The sequence below is a fragment of the Mastacembelus armatus genome, chromosome 9 (genome assembly GCF_900324485.2).
Source record: "Mastacembelus armatus chromosome 9, fMasArm1.2, whole genome shotgun sequence".
Taxonomy (NCBI): domain Eukaryota; kingdom Metazoa; phylum Chordata; class Actinopteri; order Synbranchiformes; family Mastacembelidae; genus Mastacembelus; species Mastacembelus armatus.
Window position 1 is genome coordinate 21,895,373 of NC_046641.1, and position 22,491 is coordinate 21,917,863.

At 41.8% G+C, this 22,491-nt stretch overlaps 1 protein-coding gene across 3 annotated transcripts; it reads right to left on the minus strand.

The window, feature by feature from the left end:
• Window positions 1-16: 16 nt before the first annotated feature.
• Window positions 17-21,206, minus strand: nsd3 (nuclear receptor binding SET domain protein 3). 3 transcript variants are annotated; one of them, XM_026321537.1, is made up of 25 exons: window positions 20,765-21,206; window positions 17,468-18,327; window positions 16,848-17,096; window positions 16,581-16,743; window positions 16,323-16,477; window positions 15,042-15,662; window positions 14,795-14,957; window positions 14,613-14,713; window positions 14,002-14,047; window positions 13,778-13,908; window positions 13,297-13,422; window positions 13,062-13,188; window positions 12,769-12,969; window positions 11,008-11,187; window positions 10,106-10,252; window positions 8,114-8,270; window positions 7,260-7,462; window positions 7,038-7,150; window positions 6,783-6,929; window positions 6,564-6,686; window positions 5,766-5,882; window positions 5,538-5,679; window positions 5,297-5,403; window positions 4,992-5,196; window positions 17-4,860 (listed from the first exon to the last, which is right to left on the minus strand). In XM_026321537.1, the coding sequence occupies exons 2-25, from the start codon at window positions 18,281-18,283 to the stop codon at window positions 4,589-4,591; spliced, it is 4,812 nt and encodes a 1,603-aa protein (XP_026177322.1). In that variant the 5' UTR covers window positions 18,284-18,327; window positions 20,765-21,206; the 3' UTR covers window positions 17-4,588. The 3 variants fall into 3 exon arrangements, with proteins under 3 accessions (XP_026177322.1, XP_026177321.1, XP_026177323.1); XM_026321536.1 differs by having other exon boundaries at window positions 14,795-14,960; XM_026321538.1 differs by lacking the exon at window positions 10,106-10,252 and having other exon boundaries at window positions 14,795-14,960.
• Between the last annotated feature and the right edge of the window lie 1,285 nt (window positions 21,207-22,491).

Consider the following 22,491-nt stretch of genomic DNA (forward strand, 5'->3'; position numbering starts at 1 on the left):
CACAGAGCAAGAGCGCTTCACTGAGACAGAGTACAGCTTTATTAAAGTCAAACTTCAGGCATGTCTGAACTCTTCAAACTCAACTTTAGAATGAAAAAGGACAGAATCAATATTCTCAAATAAAAGACAGTCATGTACAAAAAGAGCGTCGTCTCAACAGTCACACACATTTAGAAGCAGAATTGTACAGGCAAAAAGAGCACGCCACAGTAACATGATTCTATGCAAGTTCAATGCAAACTATTTACAAGTTCTTCAACAATATGCAGTATGCAGTAACACAGGTTGAACAGTAATCAACATGGTATTTTGTGTTCATCCACGTTTTTATTCAAAGCAACACCAAAAGAGATACATATGACCCCAGTTAGAGTTACTGTAAGCAATTTTACTACAAGTAAAAAGAGATGACGAGTGCATATGAGGGTGAATTTATTTATTTATTCCAACACTATTTCTCCTCTGACAGCATGTCAATTAAAAAATGAATAACAGTTGGCAACATTGTACAAAACCAAAAAGATGTCACAGTAAACTAAAACCATACCCTTTGACAAACAGGCAGTGGGTGGTCAATCTGAAATATATATATATATATATAAAAAAAAATAATAATTGGCAAATTCTTGGACACTCAGAAAAATCCTCCTCAGGTGCATTTAAGGGTCACTTAAATGAGAATGGACATGCTGTTTTCTCAAAAATAAAAACATGAGAACTACACTGATAGTAAACCAACAAAACACATATATCAGATATTAAGTAAATGAAAAGCTGCACACATGGGACACATAAATTAGGAGTACATAATACTGATGCTCTATCAGCTGAGAAGGGCAGAAGAAGACATACTGGCACAACGTAATTCATGACCATGCAAATACAGTTGCAGAAAAAATAAAGGCTGTTCGGTTTTGCAGAATCTCTGTGCAATATGGTAACAAAAAAAAATATTCTAAGAAAAACAAACCATTGGCATTAAAATTAAGCATTTAAAGACTCTACACCTGATAACAGAAGTAGATTAAACCAGTGTCTGATGTTGGAAGCATGCATTTTTCTGAACAACAGTCACCTTGAAAGGGAAAAAGAAAAAAGGCTTTAAGATCATTATATCTTCAGAAGTCATCAGACATTTTTTTTTTCTGACGCTAAACACTAGAGTCAAAGATGTCTTCGGTCTGATAATCGTACGTCTGAATCCTATCTTTAGAGAAAAAAATAATAAATAAAAAAATTCAAGTTTAGATACACAGCCCATTTTGTGTATGTAAATAAAAAAGTGCATTAATTATGCACCTACCTGATAATGAATAATTAAAATTTGGGAGCAGTGAGGAGTTGTAAGGAAATCAGCAAGTCTAGTCTGTTTTCAAGAATGAACAGAAACACGTGAAAAAAGTCATCTTAAAAGGGTCAATGCACTGATAATAGAAAGAAAAAGTAGAGGTAGAGATGTTGAATGCAGAGAAGTGAGAAAACTGAAGTGTCTAAATTTGAGCTTTTTAATGTGATTGAATACCTATATTTGTGTTCATTTTCAGTATTTTAAAGTAGTAGTATTAGTATTTCCACTCAAAAAGCTTATTGTTACTTTACTTCAGTGTTTGACCTCCACTATACAGACTGGCATATGTGCAGAGTTTGATGCTGGAAGGCCCTTTTTAAATTAATCTGCTGATGAGATCAACTGTCTCTGTTCTCACCTAAAATCTGTGTTTTACATGTGACTGGACATGATGACTTTGTAATTTCACTGTAGGTTTGACAACCAAATGTACAACTGGCACAAATGTGATGCTGCAACCTGAAAAGTGGGCACACACACACACACTGAGAAACTAGCTGTTCGGTTTTTGCCTGTCTGTGTCTGTGTGTGACACTGCCTCTCACACCACCATCTTCACGATCAATCGATTTGTCTGAAGAATGAATAAATGTAATTTGGAAATATTTTTAACAAAATTTCACTTCTTGAAGAAATTTGAGGACCACTCTTACTTTTCTGCATTCAATTCTTCTCTTTCTTCAGGGTTTTTCCTCATGATTTACACTCAGTTGCCAGTTTATTGGGTACACCTACCCAAAGCTAATGCAGTCTAATAAAACAGTTTCTCTTTCATGAAGGTGATAATGTTCAGGTTTTGTTTAAAAGAGGTGTTGGTTTAACAATGTAGTAGGTGGTGCTGTATTGTCTTCCAGGGAATGGTGTTTCTATTATTTAGCCATTATTTTATCAATATAGTGCATTACAACACCACAAACTACAGCCTTCAACATGACCACACAGAAGGATTTACACCTTAACACTGCATACATCAAGGCTGTATTAGAGGACCCTGGCATTAGACTGCATTAGTGTTAGCTAGGTGTACCTAATCACATGGCAGCTGAGTGCATATAATCTTTACAGTCAAAGAAACCAACCAAACACTACCATTAAAATAATAACAAATAATACCAAAATAAACAACATCTTTAGTGGCAAAAACAAACAGGCATGTAACCAAAAAAAAAAAAAAAAAATCACAAGCAAAAGTGTGATGCTTGATTACAGAAAAGCTTCCTCCTGTGATGCTTTGAGTTCAGGTTAAAACAAGAACTGCTCTGAAACAGAAGCTTTACATTCCAATAGCAAACGGCTTCACACTGCTTTCAACACCACTTTCAGTGAGTCACGATACAGAGGCAGCAGCTGTTACCAAATGTGGAATCATTACACCAAATGTAAAAAACCAAACAAATGCAATAACAAGATAGATATTATGTAAAGCTCCCCAAGATTTTTTTAAATAGTCTATTTCACTTACACTGTGGTGGAGGGGGAGACGGATTACTGTACTGGTGTTTGAAAAAGAAATTGGTATAAAATGTGGTGCAATAATTACAAAAAATTCAGATTTGACAGATGAGGGATTAAAAACACTGTACAGAAGTTTGTACATTTTACTGAACTGTTGTTATACTGTTATGTCTTTATCTAAAGCCCAGTCTTGAGAATGTTTTCCCGATGGAAAATGAAGAAATGCCTCTTGAGGGCATTAAGGATTTTTTTTGTACAAAGCCAGACTGACAGTCATTCCTACTTATGCCAAAAAAAAAAAGAGAAAAAGAAAAAAGAGAAATCAAAAAACAAAACAAAAAACCACAGCCAGCACATTTCTGACTGAGAAGAAAAAAGTTACAACACAGTTTAAATTCCAACTTTACTACAAGAGGTATCGATTTTGAAACACTTTTCATATGTTCTTTTAATACACATTTCTGTTTATGTATAACCTAGCTAAATTGTGTGAAGCTGTGTGAAAGTGCTTTTCAGAAAAGTTTGGCAAAACAAAAAAAAAACCTAAAAAATAAAAAGCATCGAAGCGTCACAGTACACAACATTACTGAAATGGATTCAATCTGGGCAGTAGTTACTATAGCCAGAATCAAACTTAAGGCTGGTTAACAATACTTTAAGACAGCACCAGTGATCATAAGCTGGGCCTCTCCATCTACAATACAAATAACAGTAACTGTTTGGAAGCAATGTGGGAACAGAACCTTTGCTGGAAAAAGAAACTAAAAAATGTCTTCTTGTTTAAAAAAAAAAAAAAAGCATTTTCTTCTTCCAGGAACGGCCAGAGAGGCGAGGCTTTGTCTCTCCTGATCTTTAAGTACTTTACAATATTATGAGCCAATTATTTACACAATAGTGAGTGAGACTGGCAATATGAAAATCACAAGTACTTCTGTAATGTCATACCATTACACTATATACCATTATATTTCACCTTAATAGGACTATTTTCACAAGGAGGTCTGCGTAATGCTTAACACCTAAACAAACGAACATAATACACCACTCACCAAGATGAAGTGAGAGAATCTGTCTGTAAACATTAACAAACATAGATACTGTATATAATTATATTCATCTATACCATAAGTATATTAAAACCATGTTTAAGGAAGGTTGGAATGTAGTGTGGTCCTGAAAAAAATTGCACAAAAATCTGTAACTCCTCTCTGCCTTTCTCCAAGAAGAAGAGATAAATACGATGACAGACTGCATCAGGAGTGATGGAGAAGGGCTGGCTCGCCTCCGTAGAGCCATCCTATGTCTGTGATGCCAACCACAGTTTACAGCAGGTAAACAAGGAGAGGAGCAGCGTGGTGGTGGAGAGGTTCTTCTGCTCTTCCTCCCTCTCTTCCTCCACCTCACCAAATCAGCTCTTCAAAGTGCTGCTAACAGACAACGTGACAACACTTAAAATTTCCACAGATGTAAAAATTAGGTAAAAATAAAGAGGTGGTGGTCTGGGCTCTCCTATGGGTGCAGGCGAGCTGTAGAAAGTGTTACTGGTGGTGTTACATGGTAAGAGAGGAGGGAAAATGGCGCACTATGACGCCTAGTCACTTCCCCTGCCAACACTCAGGTCGCTCTGCAGTGATCAGTCTTGGCTCTGAACAGTGGCCACCGCATTGGTCAGAAAGACTATATTCCCTTTTGTAGTGCACTACGTCAGATCAGAGATGCATCGAAGCCCAGAAAGCCAACAGAAGTGCACTTTGTAGGGAACGAGGTATTAACGGAGCTGCGGCGTCACTCAGAGGACTCTTGGCCCAGCTCCGTCTCAGGCTCCTCTTTGACTCTCACGGGACTTGGGGCAGAGCGGTGCAGCTCATTCGAGCTAGAGTTGGAGCAAAGGGGACTGAGTGGGTTGTGACTGGAGCAACAAGGGCGTCCTTCTAGAGAGGAGGCAGAGAGAGCTCCAGCCCCGTGATCTTGGCAGAACGAGCGTGGGCAGAAGTCACACAGAGATGAGGCCGCTGCGCCACAAACACTGCAGTCATGCCAAGGACATTCCCAGCGTCCTGCAGGTGGGAAAGGGGGTCATGTTGGAGACAGATAGCAGAGCAGTGACTCAAATCAGCTGCGGTGTACATGGAAATTTTAATTGCGAGCAAAAGTTTTGAAATTGTGTATTCATTCATTTTGTCATTACCGTATGGTGGCTTGGTGAGGTTGAGACACAGCAGGTGATAAGCTTTCGGACAGTCCTTCCTGTCACACATCACCAGCTCCCCTCCTTCTCCACAGCAAAAACAGAAATACTCGTGCGTGTGTTTTCCCTCTGGCCGCAGCTTCCGCTTCTTCGGCTTCAGCTTGGCGTTCCTGGCCTTCTCCTCCTTCTCCATCACCACAGCACTCTGGAGGAAACATGACAAAAAGATGAAACTGTATCAAAAACAAAGTCAGGATTGGTAGTACTGTAAAACTGGACTGATGTTGAGAGGTGAAAATTCTCACTGTTGGCTGCACCCCAAGGAACCCGGAGCAGTTCTCTGACCCGCAGTGACAGGACGTTCTCCTGTTGCCCACACAGTGAAGGTTGTAATTGAACGTCAGCTCTGTGCCTGCAGACACACATGAGACAAGAATAACATCAAACACATCATTTGCCTTAACTACATAAAAAGTGATATGGAGGATTGTATCACAAAATACTGTATAAAAGCATGTGGGCCATGTCACATCCACGTGAACTCACCAGCCTCAATATCACAGAGGGCAAAAAGCCCGATCCGTACATCTCCATTTACCGTCCACTTCTGGGTTTCACAGTTTGGGCTGCAGCTGTGGTTCACAAATCGGGAAAAGTTTCCTTTTGGGCCAGCGTCTATCACGCGATCCTAGCAGGAAAAATGGGCATTAAGAAACAAGTGGCAGTCTCTCCTCTGACCAACATTTCAATGTTTATCAGTGTCAATGACGCTACCTTGGTTAGGGTGAGCATGTAGAAGTTAGTCACATGATTTTCATGGGCGCGTTTGATTCGCTGTTGGCACTCCTCAGAGTCTATCACCTCGCCCACGTACTCGTTCACAAAGTCACCCTGGGAACACGAACACACACACACACACACACACACACACACACACACACACACACACACACACACACATTTTAACAAAAATAAAGTCCTCAGGAATCAATGTCAAGGGTGCATGTATTTCAGAGCTCATGAATCTGTAATTTAAAGAGAAAGCCAAATGAAGCACAGGGTTTTGTAAGGGTCATCCACATTTATCACACGTCCATCATCATAAAAGAAAAAATGACATGTTGAGAAATGTCTGAAATATTAAGAACTGGATGAGTTTGGGTTGGATCATTCTCACTGACATTTGATCTCACGTGAGCTCAAATCTGAAACTGCAACCGTGTTGATGAAAACTGAATGTTGTGACTTTTCATCAAAGTTACTTTGTTGATATTCTTCTATTCTGGGTCCACAGCAATTTCTAATAACAGGTTGTTCTTTTAAAATTTGTCGCTTAGCAAAAAGATGGTTGTTCTGAGCCCTGAATCATTATAGACAGATATTTTTGTCCAGTCACCTTTTCATTCTTGTCAGTGGTCCAACTGCCCCTAAGGTGTTTTTGACTCCATGCAAACCTTAACTCCTACAATTACCAACACATCAAACCAAAGAAAACCTTGACCCCCTACCACCACAAGAAGGAATAACAGTGACATGTTGTTTTGGGTGACAGGTTTGGCCATCAACACCGACCTTCCTGAGAGCCTGGTTGGTCCTGAGGCCCCAGCCACGGCCCTCTGTCTTTATCACTTCTGTCTCTGCATACAGCTGTTTGGTGAAACACTGGTTCTCACAGAGTTCTCCTGCAGGACACACCTGACAACAACATTAAAAGGTAAGAGGTTCAGAGGTGCGAGCTCTCATGATGTTCTCACTGGTGTAGCCAAACAAAGAATAAATATACACACAGACCTGTGGGTGACACTCGTACTGCAGCATGCGGTTGAGACACTGGGAGTCGATGCTGCACGGATGCTCATCTGTTGGTTTGCAGTTGCATCGTGGGATTTCTGACAAGTCAGCAATGTGCATTTGCACTTTCCCCACTGGTTTATTGGACTGACACAGGAAATCAGAAAGAATAAGTAAAAACACTGAGGATGTATTGAAAATAACTTCAAGCTACACGGTTCGTCTTAGAATAGGTATTAAAGTGACTGAAATAACCTTAATGAATTTGTAGGGTGGAGGTTTGCGAGAGTTTCGTTCTTGCTCTAGAGCCTCCCTGCTCTCCCTCTGTGCCTTAAGCTCCTGAAACCGCCGAGCTGCTTCTTCCAGAGCTAAAACACACCAACAACAAAGTACCTCACAAATCCATCCATCGTTCCGTTTTACAGGATGAAATCATAACAGATTTGCAGTAGGAGCAAACATTCTAGAAGAAATTACCTTTCTTGAAGGTTTTATTAATGTTGATCTGACCCGTGACAAAGTTCTTGTCATTCTCCACATATGGGAAGACGCGGCCCTGGTTGATCCAGTAGTAGTCATGAGAGCCAAAGAAGAAGACAGGGAAGTCACCGATATCGTGGCGAAGGCTCTGAATGTTTGATGGCACCAAGCGAGGATTGCAGATTTCAGCTGGCCACCATCTGCCAGTGAACAGGGCGCACATTGTCCAATGAGACAGACAGGTGTGTGGCAAAGTGATAAAACACACAACCTAAAACTCTTTGCTTGAACTCTGTCCAAAAAGATCTACATGCTTGACCAATCAAAATGCTGTTTTTAAATGAAAGGGACATTATTTGTTTCCCATTACCACATTAGGTAGAACAGTGGCTGACTATAAATTGCAGCACAATTATTAAATATTTTATATTTTTATGTGATATTTTATATTTTTTTAGTGCTAATGCTGTGAGAAGACCAAAGGCTACAACATGTTAGTATGTCCTGAGCCTCCTCTGTAATTCTAATACTGAAGACAGGAATCTTCATTTATGACAGCAGGTTTAATTTTTGGAGTGGACCCAAAATAAACTGCAGTGCCCATGTTCATTGTAATGCAACATGTCACCTAGAACAACTTATTGAGGTCTAGAGCACAGAGGAATAAGGAATTTGTTTACACAAGCAATTCTTGTTTGTTTCACAGACCAATTCATGGATAGTTTGGGTCTTTTCGTGGGATTTTTTGGTAACAGGGAAAATATAGAACATCCCAAGACTTAAATGTAACCATACCATAAAATGACAGTTGCAGAAACCTCAGCAGTCTATTATCAGGGGTCCCTGCGTACCTGTAGTTGCCCAGTTTGACCCAGACAATTTGTTTGTAGTGAGGTTTCTTCCCTGCCCTGCAATCACTGCAGGACCACGCACCCTCTGGCATCTCCATCTCCAGACACTCCGGGTGGAAGGAAGCTGGGCATGAGTCGCAGCACAGCAACTTGCCTCCTACATTTGTATGGAAGTACATGTATGTGTATGTGTGTACATGCGTTGTGGGAAATGGGTATGCAAAGAGAGGAGGAGTGTATGATTAGGTGATGCACCTTAAAACCTGGACAAACTCTGAATCTCATTTGCAGACAAGCCTACAAAAGTATAAGCTGATAATTCTATGAATACAGCATCAAATCATGGTTTGTCAACACTGAGCAAACAAAAATCAATATAAAAATTTACTTTAAAGCTACTTGAATAACATCTGGCCTTTATTCTGAAAGGGAAAAGCAAGTCCAGGAGCTTTTAGCTTGAGTGAAGGCTGCATGTAAAGGACTGAAAATGGTTGAAAATCCTTGCATGGAGCTCTTAGGTCAGTAACAGCATTTACTGTAGCAGTTACAGCATGTCTGGCAATCAGATTCAGAGCAGTGTACCAAGACCAGTCTATGAGAAATACATGCGGCAGCACAGGAATAAAATCAGCCAGCAAATCAGGGTTACACTCAAATAACAAATTACTGGCAAAAAGCAGGCATGCAGTCCTGCCATTAAAGCAAGCTTTTCCCATCACACATATTGCACAGACCAGCTTGCATGGAATCATATAGTTTTAGAATTTGGGAAATTTGTAAAATGTTTTTTCTTTAATGAAACATGGAACTAATATCACAACTTTAAAAGAATTCATTTCACAAATCTATGGCTAATTGGGATCATATTCCATCCAAGGCAAGTCAAAGAAACAAACTGAGGTGAGCCAAAAAAAATATTTCCTCAGAAAATTTCAGTGAAAAATAAAAACTTGCAGACATGGGGCTGAACAAGACCTTTCAAATTAAAAACAAGCCCAGAGTGCTGAAGCAGAGAAGCAGTGCACTTCCATCAGTGATAAGCTCCACAAACCACAGACAGAACCTGGACTAGTCCGGAGCATCCTGTGTCCAGGCGTCGTACAGTAGTTTAACTACTAGAGGTTTAATGATCAATTACATTTCCCCAGAAGATATTTTTTTATTTATTGAAATAATATTTAATTTATATTTTTACAACATAATTATAGTAGTAGTATCTTATGTATACTGATACATAACCAGACTGACTGTTCATGCAGGGCACAAACCAATCTCACAATGGGCCTCGCACAAGAACTAAAACGAACAGATTTGTCTGTTTGTCTTACATTTTTTCACTTTTTTAAATCATGACATCTCTTTCCTTTTCTCTGCTGACTTCAGACAGCAGGACTGAGCTTTTCCATTGATACAAATGAAGCAGAACAGATACATATAACCCTACAAAGTGATTTCTGGTGAATCAATTATCTGAAATTCATTTTTAAATGCCATAATAGGACCAGCACAGGTTCAACTAATAACTCTCAATATGGCACTGTTCTGTTTAAGTGTCCCAGAGAGTCATAGTACTGTGAGAGTGAGCCACATGAACAGTACCAGGACCCTGAAATTGAAGTAGCTTAAATTGAATAAATTTGTTATGACAACCTGCACTTTACCTACTGTGACATGTCAAAATGTCTGTGAAAAAGGCCTGTTTATAAAAATGTATCTGATTTTTCATAGGCCCAGAAGAGAGCGGTTTGGGATGAGAAAAAAGCGTTCTTGTACGAGGCTGTTGCCTGTTAATGTGTTAGGGATCATCGCTGGGGTTACTTTATGACACTGCATTAAAATTAACTGGATGCTTAACCAGTTAATTGACTTTGCACCACAGGGATTTGAAATGAAAGATGCATACAAAGGGGAAACGGAAATCAGACTGGGAGCAGGCACAACACAGACACAGACCAGTGGGACAAAGGAGAAAGATAAAAACGGTTCAGTTACCTTTCCCAACATTCTTTTTGGTAGCTGACGAAGGAGAGGGAATCATAGGTAATTTCAACTCAGCACGATTTGACTCAGTCAGAAGGTAGTGGGACTTATAGGCATATGAACTTAATATGGTGTCAGTAAGGTCTTGCACTAACAGCCCTACACAAGACACACAGGAAGAGACGGGGGTGAGCCGCAGTCAAACTCGAAATTACCCAGAATTCACAAAAAGAGAAAGAACAAACACAGTCTCACTCTCACACACACACACACACACACAGAGTTATAACACACAAAAGAAACAAGTAAAAGAAAGTAGGTCCCAACACAAAGTGGCCAAACAGTGCACTCAACTTCTTCTTCTTTGATAGACAAAACATCAGCTGTAAACCGGTCATTAAAAAATAGTCAATTCTGTGTTTTCTCACTGATCATCATCCAGGAAAAGTGGCAATATTTTAAGTGGAGTGCAGTGTACCGGCCTGGATTGTTCATAGTATTAGTATTGTGATGGAAAACAAACGTTACATTTCACAGCACTGATATTCATGAACGACAATGCCAAACACAAAATGTAAAATGTAAAAAAGTGTTTCAGGCTTGAGTTTTCACTCATTAGATGTCACTGCAGCTGTGACTATATCAAAAACTGTTCTATTCTTTAAAAAAAGAGAAATAAACCACAATCACAAAGGTCCTCTACACATCAGGTCCTGTTAATGCTCCAATGTGAGGTGCAAGTAAGAAAAACTGATCTTGCTGTTTGTCATGAGACTAAAGTCGAAGGCCAGAGGAGGCAAAATCCCCAAATGTGGTGAAATTAAGGACTTCTGCATTTGTCTGCCCCATCTGTTTAGAGTCACAGCTATAGGAGAGGAAGGCTGTTAAGAGTGTGCACAGTGGTGAAAACTTACCTCTGGCACACATGAAGCACCAGCCAACATTGATAGGGGAAGTGAGGAGGCCGTTCCTCTTGGCGCTGCCGTGGCTGCTGCAGATCATGATGTGATGGGTGAGGATGACGCTGCCTGCCGCCACACAGCTGTCTCCCATGTGGTAGGCCAGCGGACAGCGGATACAACGCATCAGACGACCTGGACGGCAAGTAGGGGGGGAGGAAAAAACACTCAGTGGGTTGTTTTCCATGCACACTTATTCACACATCATTTAGCTGTGACACAGTGGAGAACAGAGAGTTCTCCGTGTTACTGCAGGCTTTGAATGAATTAGGTCAGATTCCTTTATGGATTCCAGCTGTAATTAAAGGACATCAGAAGGAAATTTTATGACAACATGCGCTTTCTTGGTGGCTTAGACAATCAAGATTTCAAAAAACAAATGCAAAAAGAAGTTACACATTGATCATTCACACTCGGTGTTTTAGATCAGCGGTCCCCAAGAAGCATCACAAGATAAATAGGTGGTAAAGAAGAAAAAAAAATTATTTCTGTTACAGAAATAAATTTTTAAAGAGGAAATCTCTCTTCAGTGACACTGCTGTCGCAAACAGACACCATCCTCTTACAAGGAGTCAGAAGCCATAAAAGTTGTGAAACAAATTCAGTACCAACAATTATTATCTTCTAGGGTTCTATCTTCTTCTATCTTCTTGCAGTATATTTAACAGAAATGATGGATGTTATTTGAGATAAACCCTTGAAAGGTTTTAAGAAAATTAGTCATTTCCTCTTCATCTCTGTGTAAAAATACTCAGGTTGCCAAAATGTGAGCTTTAGGTTTCATTTACTAGTTTACCAGGTCTGTTTTTATCTTTATGTAGCACTTGGAGAGAATCAGACACAAAAAAAACATTAAATCTTCCTGTTCATTTTTAACCCAGAGGACATCTGAACTTTGTGGCAAACACAATTCATCCATTCCCTTTCTCAGACAGTATATTAGTTTAGTTTTCTCCACTGGTCTGCAGCTTCCAGGTGCCCTCAGCCTCACTCAAATAAAGATCTTCAGTTTGAGGTGGAGATGGATGTTTGCAGCAACATTTTTTATTGTGTTTTAAGGCTGAATGTGTGTACACTATGTTGTGAGTACTAAATGAAACTGCATGGTTCTCTTATCTGTGCTGTGTTAATAACATCATATTAAAAAAGGATCACTCTTATACTGGCTCCTCTGAATTATATTCAATGTAACCATGTGAGTCACAGTGACTTTAATTCGAGTCACTTAATAATGGTTGACATTATGCTGATAACTGAATAATATGATTCTGTCACCAAAGATGTTTTTAAACTTTTATCTGCTCAATTTTTTTTTTATATTCAGATAGTATTTGGACTCAATGTGCAACTCTGTAAATAAACAGTCTGACAGGTATTGACTCAAGGTCAACCAGCTCAAGTAGCACTACTTGTCATCTCCTTCTCAGTCTAATTCCCCTCAAGAAAAACATATAAGCTCTTATTTTGCACTCTCACACTTCTTCCTTACATATTCATTCATTTTAGCCCTGACCTATGTGCTCATAATTTCACCTTTTTTCCTATTGTTACTGGTCAATAACATCAGCCTAAGACATAACGTAAAAGGAATGTGTATGTTGTTCGTGCAACTTCTTCACACTTCGCTGATGCAGCACACACTTACTTCCCCAACAGCTACTGCTGCAGACTCAAACAGGAAATCAGAGAAGCTGAAAAACAAAGAAGAGGTTTTACCTTTACTGGCTCTTTGCAGGTCTCTCTCCAGGCAGCAGGTAGAGCAGAAGTGCTGAGGGCAGCAGAAGCCTCCACCCGGGCCACTGGTGGTACCCGGGAGTTTACGAACACAATCCTCATGGTAGTAACACCCACACCCTGACACAGAGCAACGCATCACCTCCCGTCCCACCGTTTTACAGCTAAAACAAGGATGATTACCTAGAAAATGAAGACAGAGTCCACAATAGCAAAGAGCCACGGACAACAGCTGTGATAGTGAAGATGTAGTTTATTGGCGCCGATTTGCTCACCATTTCTACATTCTAAGCAGGTAAATCTGCCTTCAGGCAGGGACGTCAGGCCGAGACACTCCAGGTGAAACTGTCTGCTGCAGTCACCTTCACACACCACCAAACCCTCTCCATACACCTCGCAGATCTACACACACACACAAAAGCACGGAGAGAAAGACTGTCAGAACATCACACGACTCAATACCTGCAAGGTATTAGATGAAACAGGTGAATCGTGAAGAGCAGCACTGACCTGACAGACGGTGTCTCCCTTGCTGGTGCTGCTGTCCTGGCGGGACAAACCAGAGTCCACAGACTGAGTATCTGAAGCGTCTGCATCTGCTGCTGCAGGACTATCAAGACTCTTCCCAAATAAACCCTGTTAGATCAAGAAGGAGCATGTGTGTTTTATGTGTGTCTTTAAAAGCACAAACAAACCAAAGCTAAGTCATTGTGTTCAACCAGTATTCCAAGTTACATGGATATTCTAGTGCATTGTGTGATCAGGGCAGCAAGATATTGAAAATGCAAATATACAAACTTAAACTGAGGCAAAATGAGGCAATGATCAGATGCCTGAAGGTTTATTTGGACTATGGACCATAACACACAAGAAAGGCAAATACTGTAGGTAAAATCTAACTTTTGCCTCTGGATGTTTGTTTATACATAATTTGTGTGCAATAGAAATGCAGTACATTGTGTGTATTTTTGCAAATGTTTTCTTTGCCAACCTGTGGGTCATTCAGGCCTCTGGAGTCAGAATCAGAGGTGTCTCTGTACTGAGAAGAAGCCATCTCCACATCTGTTGACGCTCTACTCCTCTTCTTCAGGGGCTTGCAGGCATCTGAGATCTCACTGGCTCCTGGGGGATCACACACAAAAAAAGATTAATTTCACCTTGAAAAATAAAGAACGTCCAACCACAGACAAGAGGCATGAAAGAAGGATCTCCTACCTTTTTGTGAACCTGTCCTCATTGTGGTCTCAGGAGCCATCTCGGCCTGTGAGGAGGTTAAACAACGAGGTTCACTCATTATGGCCATTTTAATCCAAGCACAAGTTAGTTCAGACCAAACATCAGCACTACATAATGAATACACAATGCAGCCTCCTTAGTAATTCAATGATACCACTGTGTTGATGCAGCGGTCATGCCAACCCAGAAGAATCATGGTTATCTGGAACAAAAAAGTTGAATCTGCCCCAACCCCAACAACACACTATGTGACGTAAAGCAAACAGTGTAATTATACTAGCAGCAGATTCAATGTAGAACAAAAATGTTTCTGTAACAAACTTGTGGTAAAGTTCTCTCTCCTAATATTACAAACCTCTGTGCAGTGTTTTGGCAAAGCCTTTAAACTCAGGGATCTGTTACTCCAGTTGAAGTTCCCTGCACTGCATTTCACTTCTACCTCTGCAGCAACATGCCAGCATCAACTGCAGCCAATTGTATTTTTTATTTTCACATTTTTTAATATTTTGACCATACCTAGTACCCAATAGGAATCACACTGGTAACTTTGCAATTGTATACACCTTAACCATATGGCACTGAACTGATACCTGTTCCTTTTTGGTTTTCTTCTTAGGGACGGGATCACTTCCTCTCTCTGACTCAGACCTGCTCCTGACTGACCGCCGCTGCAGCTTCCTCTCCTGAGAACCTGAAAACATTGAGCTGTATGATTTACTGACTGTAAAGCGTCATTCTTCAAAGAAACACCATGCCTGCTGCTCTTTCCAACCTTGCGGACTACTGTGGTGTGATCCAGGAGAGGAGGTTTGCTGCATCCCTCCCTCTTCACTCCTTCGACTGGCTGGGGAGCCTCTCCTCTCCTCCCCCTCTTCCTCTCCTTCATCGCCATCTTCTTCCTCCTCTGGACTAGGCTCAGGTTTAGCTGTGCTGTCCTGCTGAAAGCAAAGTTTGAGAATCACTACACAGGATAACTCTGTCATGTATACATTTTTGTTTGCCTGAGTTAAACCACTAACCTCAGGCGAGCAGTATCCCAGGTCAGGCTGCCTGGTGTCTCTTTCCACTCGCTCCTCCTTCTCGTTTTCTCTTTTTGGAGAGGGAACAGTCTTTTTCTGCAGGAGAGGCCAGTCACACTTTGTGATCTCCACATTCAGCCTTTTCATGGTGATGGAGAGAGGCAGCAGCTTTCTGGCAGCTGCGGTTTTCCAGGCCCTGACTGGTGGCGGTGAGTCCTGCCCTGCTCGTGCATCATAACCAGTGTTCAGTTTTGGGGAGCTGGGCCTACGCTGGTCCCCTCTCTGGTTCTTCTCTTCATTTGAGCTCGGGGAGTTCATGTTGTCTGTGGTTGAAATGCTGCACTGTCTGCGTGGCAGCTGCCTCCGTGGCGGTTGCTCTCTGTCTGGTGACTTCACTGCTCCATCTTCCTTCTTACTGACTGAACCGCTGGAGCGCCGGTTTCGTTTCTCAGATCTGATGTTGGGCTTCTTGCTGGGCGGGGCTTCATTAGGGTCCGGGTCAACATAGATGAAAGTGTAGTTGTCAATTCGCTCCTGCCGCGTCATCAGGAAGGCATCCTCGGCGTGGCCCACACCCACTTCCCACTGAGTGCGCTCTCGCTGAGGGATAGGCTTCAGTAACTGGTTAGGAAAACATCAAAACAATACAAAAAATGATTGTTAATTTAAAATAAAACCAGTCTCTCTGTCGAATCATTAACAGTTTACTCAAATATGTATTGATACTGGTACCCATGATGGTTTCCCATACATTTTACAAGAACCCACAGATCCAGAAATTGTTGTTTTTCCTGTCTGAGAATACTGCCCACCATAATTTACCCCACTGACATAAAAGATACAAGTGAACTAAATATGAACGACTCACAAAGACTGAAATGGTTGTTTGAAAAAAAAAAAAAAAAAGTCTTTCAAAGATGTGGTGACTTAGTCATGGGAGCAGAGGAAAAGAAATAGTTGTACTATAAACTGGTGTTTTGTTATAGTACTTTATAATCCCACGGGGGGCATTCCATGAGGTGCAAAACAAAATGAATTCGTACAGAAAACTGAAGAAAGGTAAGAATTATTATTTCAACAGACCCGAATTCATAAGTGTTTGCACTGAAAATTGTATTTTTATAACACACATTTCTCCTGTTCAACTCAAAAGGTACATTTGTGATTGTGGGCTAAATAAATGAAGTGGTCCATAAAATAAACAAAAACACACCTAAAGATCCATTTTTAATAGAAACTAAAAAACAAAACAAAAAAATCAGTCAATGTGTGGGTACATACTTTGTGTCTCTCTACAGGGTTTGTGGTCTTGCGCAGAGTCTCAGCCTGAAGCTCATCAAACTGTTGCTTCCCCTGGTACATGACTATCCTCTTCTCATGGATCCATGCTCGCTCAGCAACGCTGCCAAAGAACTGGACGTGATACTCCCTGTGCCCTGCACAGCAACAGCAAAACCCAGGAAAATACACTGAGGTTTTCCATCCTTAAATATCCCTACGTTTAGTGGAAATAAACAGGGAGATTAAGATTTCTCTTACCTCTGGTGTTGATGCGAGTGTGCACCTTCATCTGTGGGTCAGAGGAGACCATGCAGGGCCACCAGGGATATGTTCCTACCTTGGACCACACAAGATCTCCTATCACAAACTCCTTACAGAATCCAGTCTCTTGGATCACAGATGGATGATGGACCTTCGGAACCTAAACGCAAAAATGAACAAGTCACAGTTTTGCTTTCAAAATCCAGACACTGATGCGGATGTTCACTAAAGAATTTAAATCGTTATTGAGAGCATTGTGCTTGCCTTCGGCGTCTTTGGTTCAGTTTTGATAACAGTCTTCTGAGGCTTCTCTGTCTGGGCTGGGGATGTTTCTCTTGGCTGGGGCTGGACGTGGGTGTCCTCTGTCTGGCCCATGGTACCTGCCAGTGTTTGGCTCTGGTCCAGACTCTGTTCCTGGACCTGCAGCTGCAGCCTCGCGCTCTTTTTCCTCTTCTCCTTTTTCCTCTCATGCCTGCGCTGCACCTGGGTGGCCTCATTTTTCTGAGTTTCCTTCTAAACATCAGAAAATCAAATGAAAAAAAAAATGGTGATAAGACATCAGTAACTTTATTCATTTTTGCTTTTTCTGCAAAGAAACTTTACACTAAACATTTCACTACTCATCTACTACACTACTCAATTAGCTTCCCTGATGAAGCTACTTGGATGAAGAGAGAAATGTTTTGACCTAAAAACTTGAAGTCCAGTTGCTATGACTCAACCTCTAGATAACTTCACCTAAATGACAGAGAATCTTCACAGACAAGTGTAGTCCTAAAAATGAGTGTGCAGAGCAAAACAAAGCCAAGAGGTTTCATTGATGAAGACAAATAAAATCAATAAGTCAGCAGAAGAAGCTAAGAAGTTGGACATGTACGCATTACCTGCAACTCTTGCAGCAGGTCTCCACACAGTGCAGATTCAAACAGCTCTTTACCGTTCTGATACGTCTTTTTGATCTTCAGCTTGATCTCTGGAGAGCTAGTTTTCTTCAGCACCCCTGCAGGGGTTATGGACGGGGCGTGGGATGGTTGAGAAGAGGGGGTACTGTCCACAAGGGAGGGAGGAGGACTGGAGGAAGGCAGGTGTAAAGGAGGAGGGGGCGGCAGAGTGTGGGACATGATGTGAGGCGTCTGGGGCAGGTGGTGCTGTGAGGGTGGCAGTGGTGGTGGAGGACTCTGTGGGTGTGGGTGGGTTTGTATGTGAGGTGGGTTTGAGTGAAAGTGATGTGCATGGTGGTGGTGATGGGGGTGATGATGATGGTGATGATGTAAGTGTGGGTGATGTGTGGGCAGCGGAGGAGACACAGGAGATAAGGGTCTCTCCTGGAGGCCTGGGCCTCTCAGGACCGTGCCCTCCCCTGGCATGAGGCCGTGCTCTCCGTAGCTCCGTATGGCCCCATAGCCGTTAGCGGAGCCGTTGGGGAACTGCGAGTACAGGGAAAACTTAGCCTGTGGCTCGTACATGCCCAGGCCGGGCGGGAAGCCATTGGAGACCTGCTGCATGTCCTCCGAAGCTGACGGGGGGTAAGAGAACTCTGCATCCAGGGAAGCATCGTAGGAGGGACCACCATCCTCGCCCGGGTCGCTGCCGGTGTCGCAGGTGCCTTCCTGTCGGATGTTGGCTGAGTCAATGAGCTGAGGGGGTTGCTGAATTGTATTTCCCATGATCCCTTGCATGAAAGAGAAGGAGAAATCCATTGTTGGGCTCCTGCATCCTTAACTGTCTTTTTCTTTGACTGGACCTGTTGACATGGACACATGCAATTAAATTAGATATAGGGAGGTTGTGTTTTCAAAAATAAGACAGACGAACCTTATACCTTATTCAAGATCATCTAATTTATCATTTATGAGACCCTAAGAAATGATACACCGTGAAGAACTGGTTTGGCATTAGAAACATGAAAACTACTACTTCTTGGAGATGCACTGACACCTCCACACCCAGCCTGGTTTGTTGTCTGTCAGAAGATCTGTGGTCATTTTATTTAACATACTTTAAATTTATTTTGGAATATTTATATGTATCAGACTGGGATAATATATTCTGAACATGGAACAGGGTCACAGGATTAGGTAGCACTGTAGGACCAGGGAAACCTGGTGCCGTTGGGGTAAAAACACATCTTGCAAAACATATAAATGTAACATTGTGGTTTGATTCCCACCAGGACCTTTTGCGACATATTGTGCTCTGTATTTCCTGTCTCTACATGCACTCTCTCATCTCTCACAAATGTACTATAGCACCTGCCCTTACGATTTCAAAAACTTTGAAAGCCACAACAGCACAGTCTCCAGACTTCGGCCCCATTGGGCTGGTGTGGGATGAACTGGACAGGGTGACAGTAAAGCCACCTACAGGTGCAACAAATTTGGATGAACTTCTGCAATAGCGTAGGAAAGAACTTTCTGAATAATATACTTGAACTTGTGCCTGCCTTTTTAAAATCATGACAATTGCAATTATTGAAGACACTACCTGACTGCGTTCCTTATAACAAAAAGTTTTCCATGCGATCAGTTTCAAATATCATCAGTATTTCCGGGGTACGTATAATTATGAGCACCTCTGTATTTGTCCTGTGCTTTGATTTCAGAGTGCGCCTACAACGAGTCAATGAACTGCATCAATTTCAATAAAATCTGCAGAACTGGAGGGGTTCTCCAACTTTTGACCAGTAACGTGCATGTGTTGCAAACAAAAGAATTTGCCAGCCAGTAGACAGGAGGCTCTCTAGGGCCCAGAGCACTATCACAATGTGCTCGATGTGCTTTATGAAGTGATATTAGGTGACAAGAGGCAGCATCCTGGGAAGACAGTATTTCTCATATCTAACCTCTGCTCCTAATAAAACACATGACACCAAACAGCTAGTAGGTCAACTGGATTTTGATATTATTGATCAACACTTCAGTGGTATTTGAAACAAAAGTGCCAGAAAAACCACAAGTTCCTGTTTCTCCACTGTGAATATTGGTTTGTTTTTTGGAAATATTAAGTTGGAGTTTAGTTAGAACTGCTGATCATAACGAAACTAACTTTTATTAGCCTGGGGAACCCAGAAGAAGTGATGGTTAAAAATGACTGGAACACTAATAAACTCACATGTTTATTTATGGATTATGGATGTTAGACACCAGTGGACAAGACGTGGACCTGTTAGGGTCAAACTCTTTCTAAACCAGGACAAACACACAACACATCCCAGGCAGCTCGAACTTGCAGGAAGTTTTGCAGGCTCCTCTTAAAACAGCCATTAATCACCAGTGTAGTGGCTCTTCTCACGTTTTCTGTTTTTATTCCATCGGCACATGGTGGCCTCCTACCACAACCACAACAAAGAGCAGCTCCCAGTGCCCGGCGTGTCTTCTTATAGCTGCACTTTTCAGATCCTCCATGATGAATTAATTCATCAGGATAAAAGTGCGGAGCCCTCGCTCGCTAATCCAGTGATTGTGCTTTCATTTGCGAAGCTGTCCAGCACCGGGGTCGGTTGATAACGGCGATGTAAACACCCATAAGGTGTCATCTAACGGTCAACCAGCAGCCCGCGTCGACCTGTGATCTTGTCTTTAGGGTTAGACCCAGCGCTGTGAGCCTTTAATACACCTGTGTGCTTTTATTTAAAAACGGCTGCGCAGACAAAAACATGTTTCGCTGAAAGATCTTTAAGAGCTTTCTGCGATGTTAGCCTCAAGCTACTTGGCACCAACGCGGGTTGTCTTGGCAATATATAACCGTTAATAACCGTTAGACAACAAACACGAAACCGGGAGGCGACCGTTAACGACCGCTGAGTGTTTTGGCACCAATGGACGCCCGTTTCCACTTATTGTTTGGCCCTTTATGCCCATCACACATGGACGAAGATGAAAAGGGAAAGCTAATGTTGGCTAGGCTAACGTATCTTTGCCAATATGGCTGCCTTTGCCCCTTTAAATCAAATTGTCTGGCGTGATTATACCTCCATCACTGGCGGTTTGGAGAGAAATGTGGCTGAAAATAAGCAAGCTACGACCCAAATGTGTCCGTAACAGCACGCATCAACAGCGGCAACAGCTAAGGCGAACACGCTTATCGCCAAACGGGAGACAACACAGATTTTAAAGCCGAGTCGAGAGATGCAGGGAAATTAAAAAAAAAAAAAAAAAAAGAAGAAGAAGAAATGTCAGTACCTTCAGCGTGTCCCATTCTAAACACATACACCAGCCAGCAACGTTTCCTCGTTTAATCAACTGGGGAAAAAAATAAAAAAAATAAAAAAATAATCCGATAGTACTGATAAAGCGCAGGCCTTTTCCTTTTCGTTTTAACGCAATTCTCAGCGGAGAGGAGGAGGGGGTGTTACGCTATTTGGTCGCTACCCAATCCCAATGCTTGGCTCTTCCTCAATGTAGGGACCGAAGCGTTTAGTGAAAACCCTGCTTCAGGCAGATATGTTCAATTCTCGCCGCCCTCCGGTGTGCAGGCTTCTTCATAATAATCTCTAGCTCCCTCTTCCTCCGGTTTAACAAAAGCACACTGCCTCTAGTCTCGGCCTGGTCGCTCTCCAGCTTCAGCGCCAGTTCACACAGATTCAGACCGCAGGGGTCAACAGGAGCACTCCGGGATGTGTAGTTTACTTCAGCTAGCGTGGACTTTAACAGGAAGCAGTGGGGCTGCAGAAAGGATAAGACGATCAGCATCAAAAGTCACACCTACACAAAAATGAAAGAGGAAATTCACGTGTCATGTTTCATTGGAGGAGGAGGTTGTGCTAAACATACAATCTCAGATATTGGTTTTAATAGTGACGCTGTGGTACTTCTGGGTGAAAACTATCCAAAAACAGTCTTACTAATTGTTTTGGTTGTTCTTTTGTTGTTTTGTTTTTTTTTGTTTTTTTTTACATCCAGACTACAGCGCGATGCAGATGCTGTGGTTACGTCTGCACCACCGTCTCTGATTGGCTTTTATACGCCTCCCTCGCCTGATCTGAGGCTGAGAGAAGAGAAAAGTGAAGACATCTCACTCTGCCCGTGTTTACGAGTACCGGAAATGTACACAGGTTTCTCTGGTGCTACTAACGGGGACGCAGGGGCGGATCTAGAATAAGGGGTGATGTCCCCCACACTCTGGTGTTTGCCTCCCAGCCGTCTGCCCACCCCCAGGGTTTGTTCCTTTTCTCTAAGATTAGAAAGGTCTGGCAAGTGTTTATTAATATAATGTAAGAATAAATATATTGTAAAAATAGATCCCCACATATGGCACCACTCTACCCAAACCTTTTGCCCCCCCATGTAAACATTTCTAGATCCGCCGCTGCAGGGATGGGCAAAGGGGCAGCATATTTTATTGTTATCATTTTGCATCTCTTTGTTGTCTCTTAACTGAGTTATTAGGGCTGTGCAATTAATTAAAATAATAGATTTGGGGTCCGATCAATCACAAAAACTATGCAATTGAGAAAAAACTATTATTCTGTTTTTCAAGTTACTTTGGCCTTTCTTAGTGGCTTTCACCCCTCCAGAAGCCTGAACTCTCTCAGCCTAAACTGTCGGTGAAACAGTCACTTATGTTATTCTGGTGGCATTTAAAAATCAGCGAGGAAAGAGAGTAGCCAGGGAAGTCTTTGGTCAACAAATAAATGCACCATATTTTCAAAGTCAATGAGTAATCGTGTAAAATTATCCTGATTTCAATTATGGCCAAAATAATCGTGATTGTGATTTTTTCCATAATCAAGCAGCCCTGTGAGCTAGTGCTGTGGGCCATTTATGTCAGATGTTGGAAGTTGGTGCTGGGAATGACCATTTAATGAAGGCACAAGCAGATATTTTAAACTGCTCTACTCCACTACCTGAAATAAGTTTAAATAGAACTGAGAAAAAAAACACCAGTTATATACAGTGTGTCATTAACG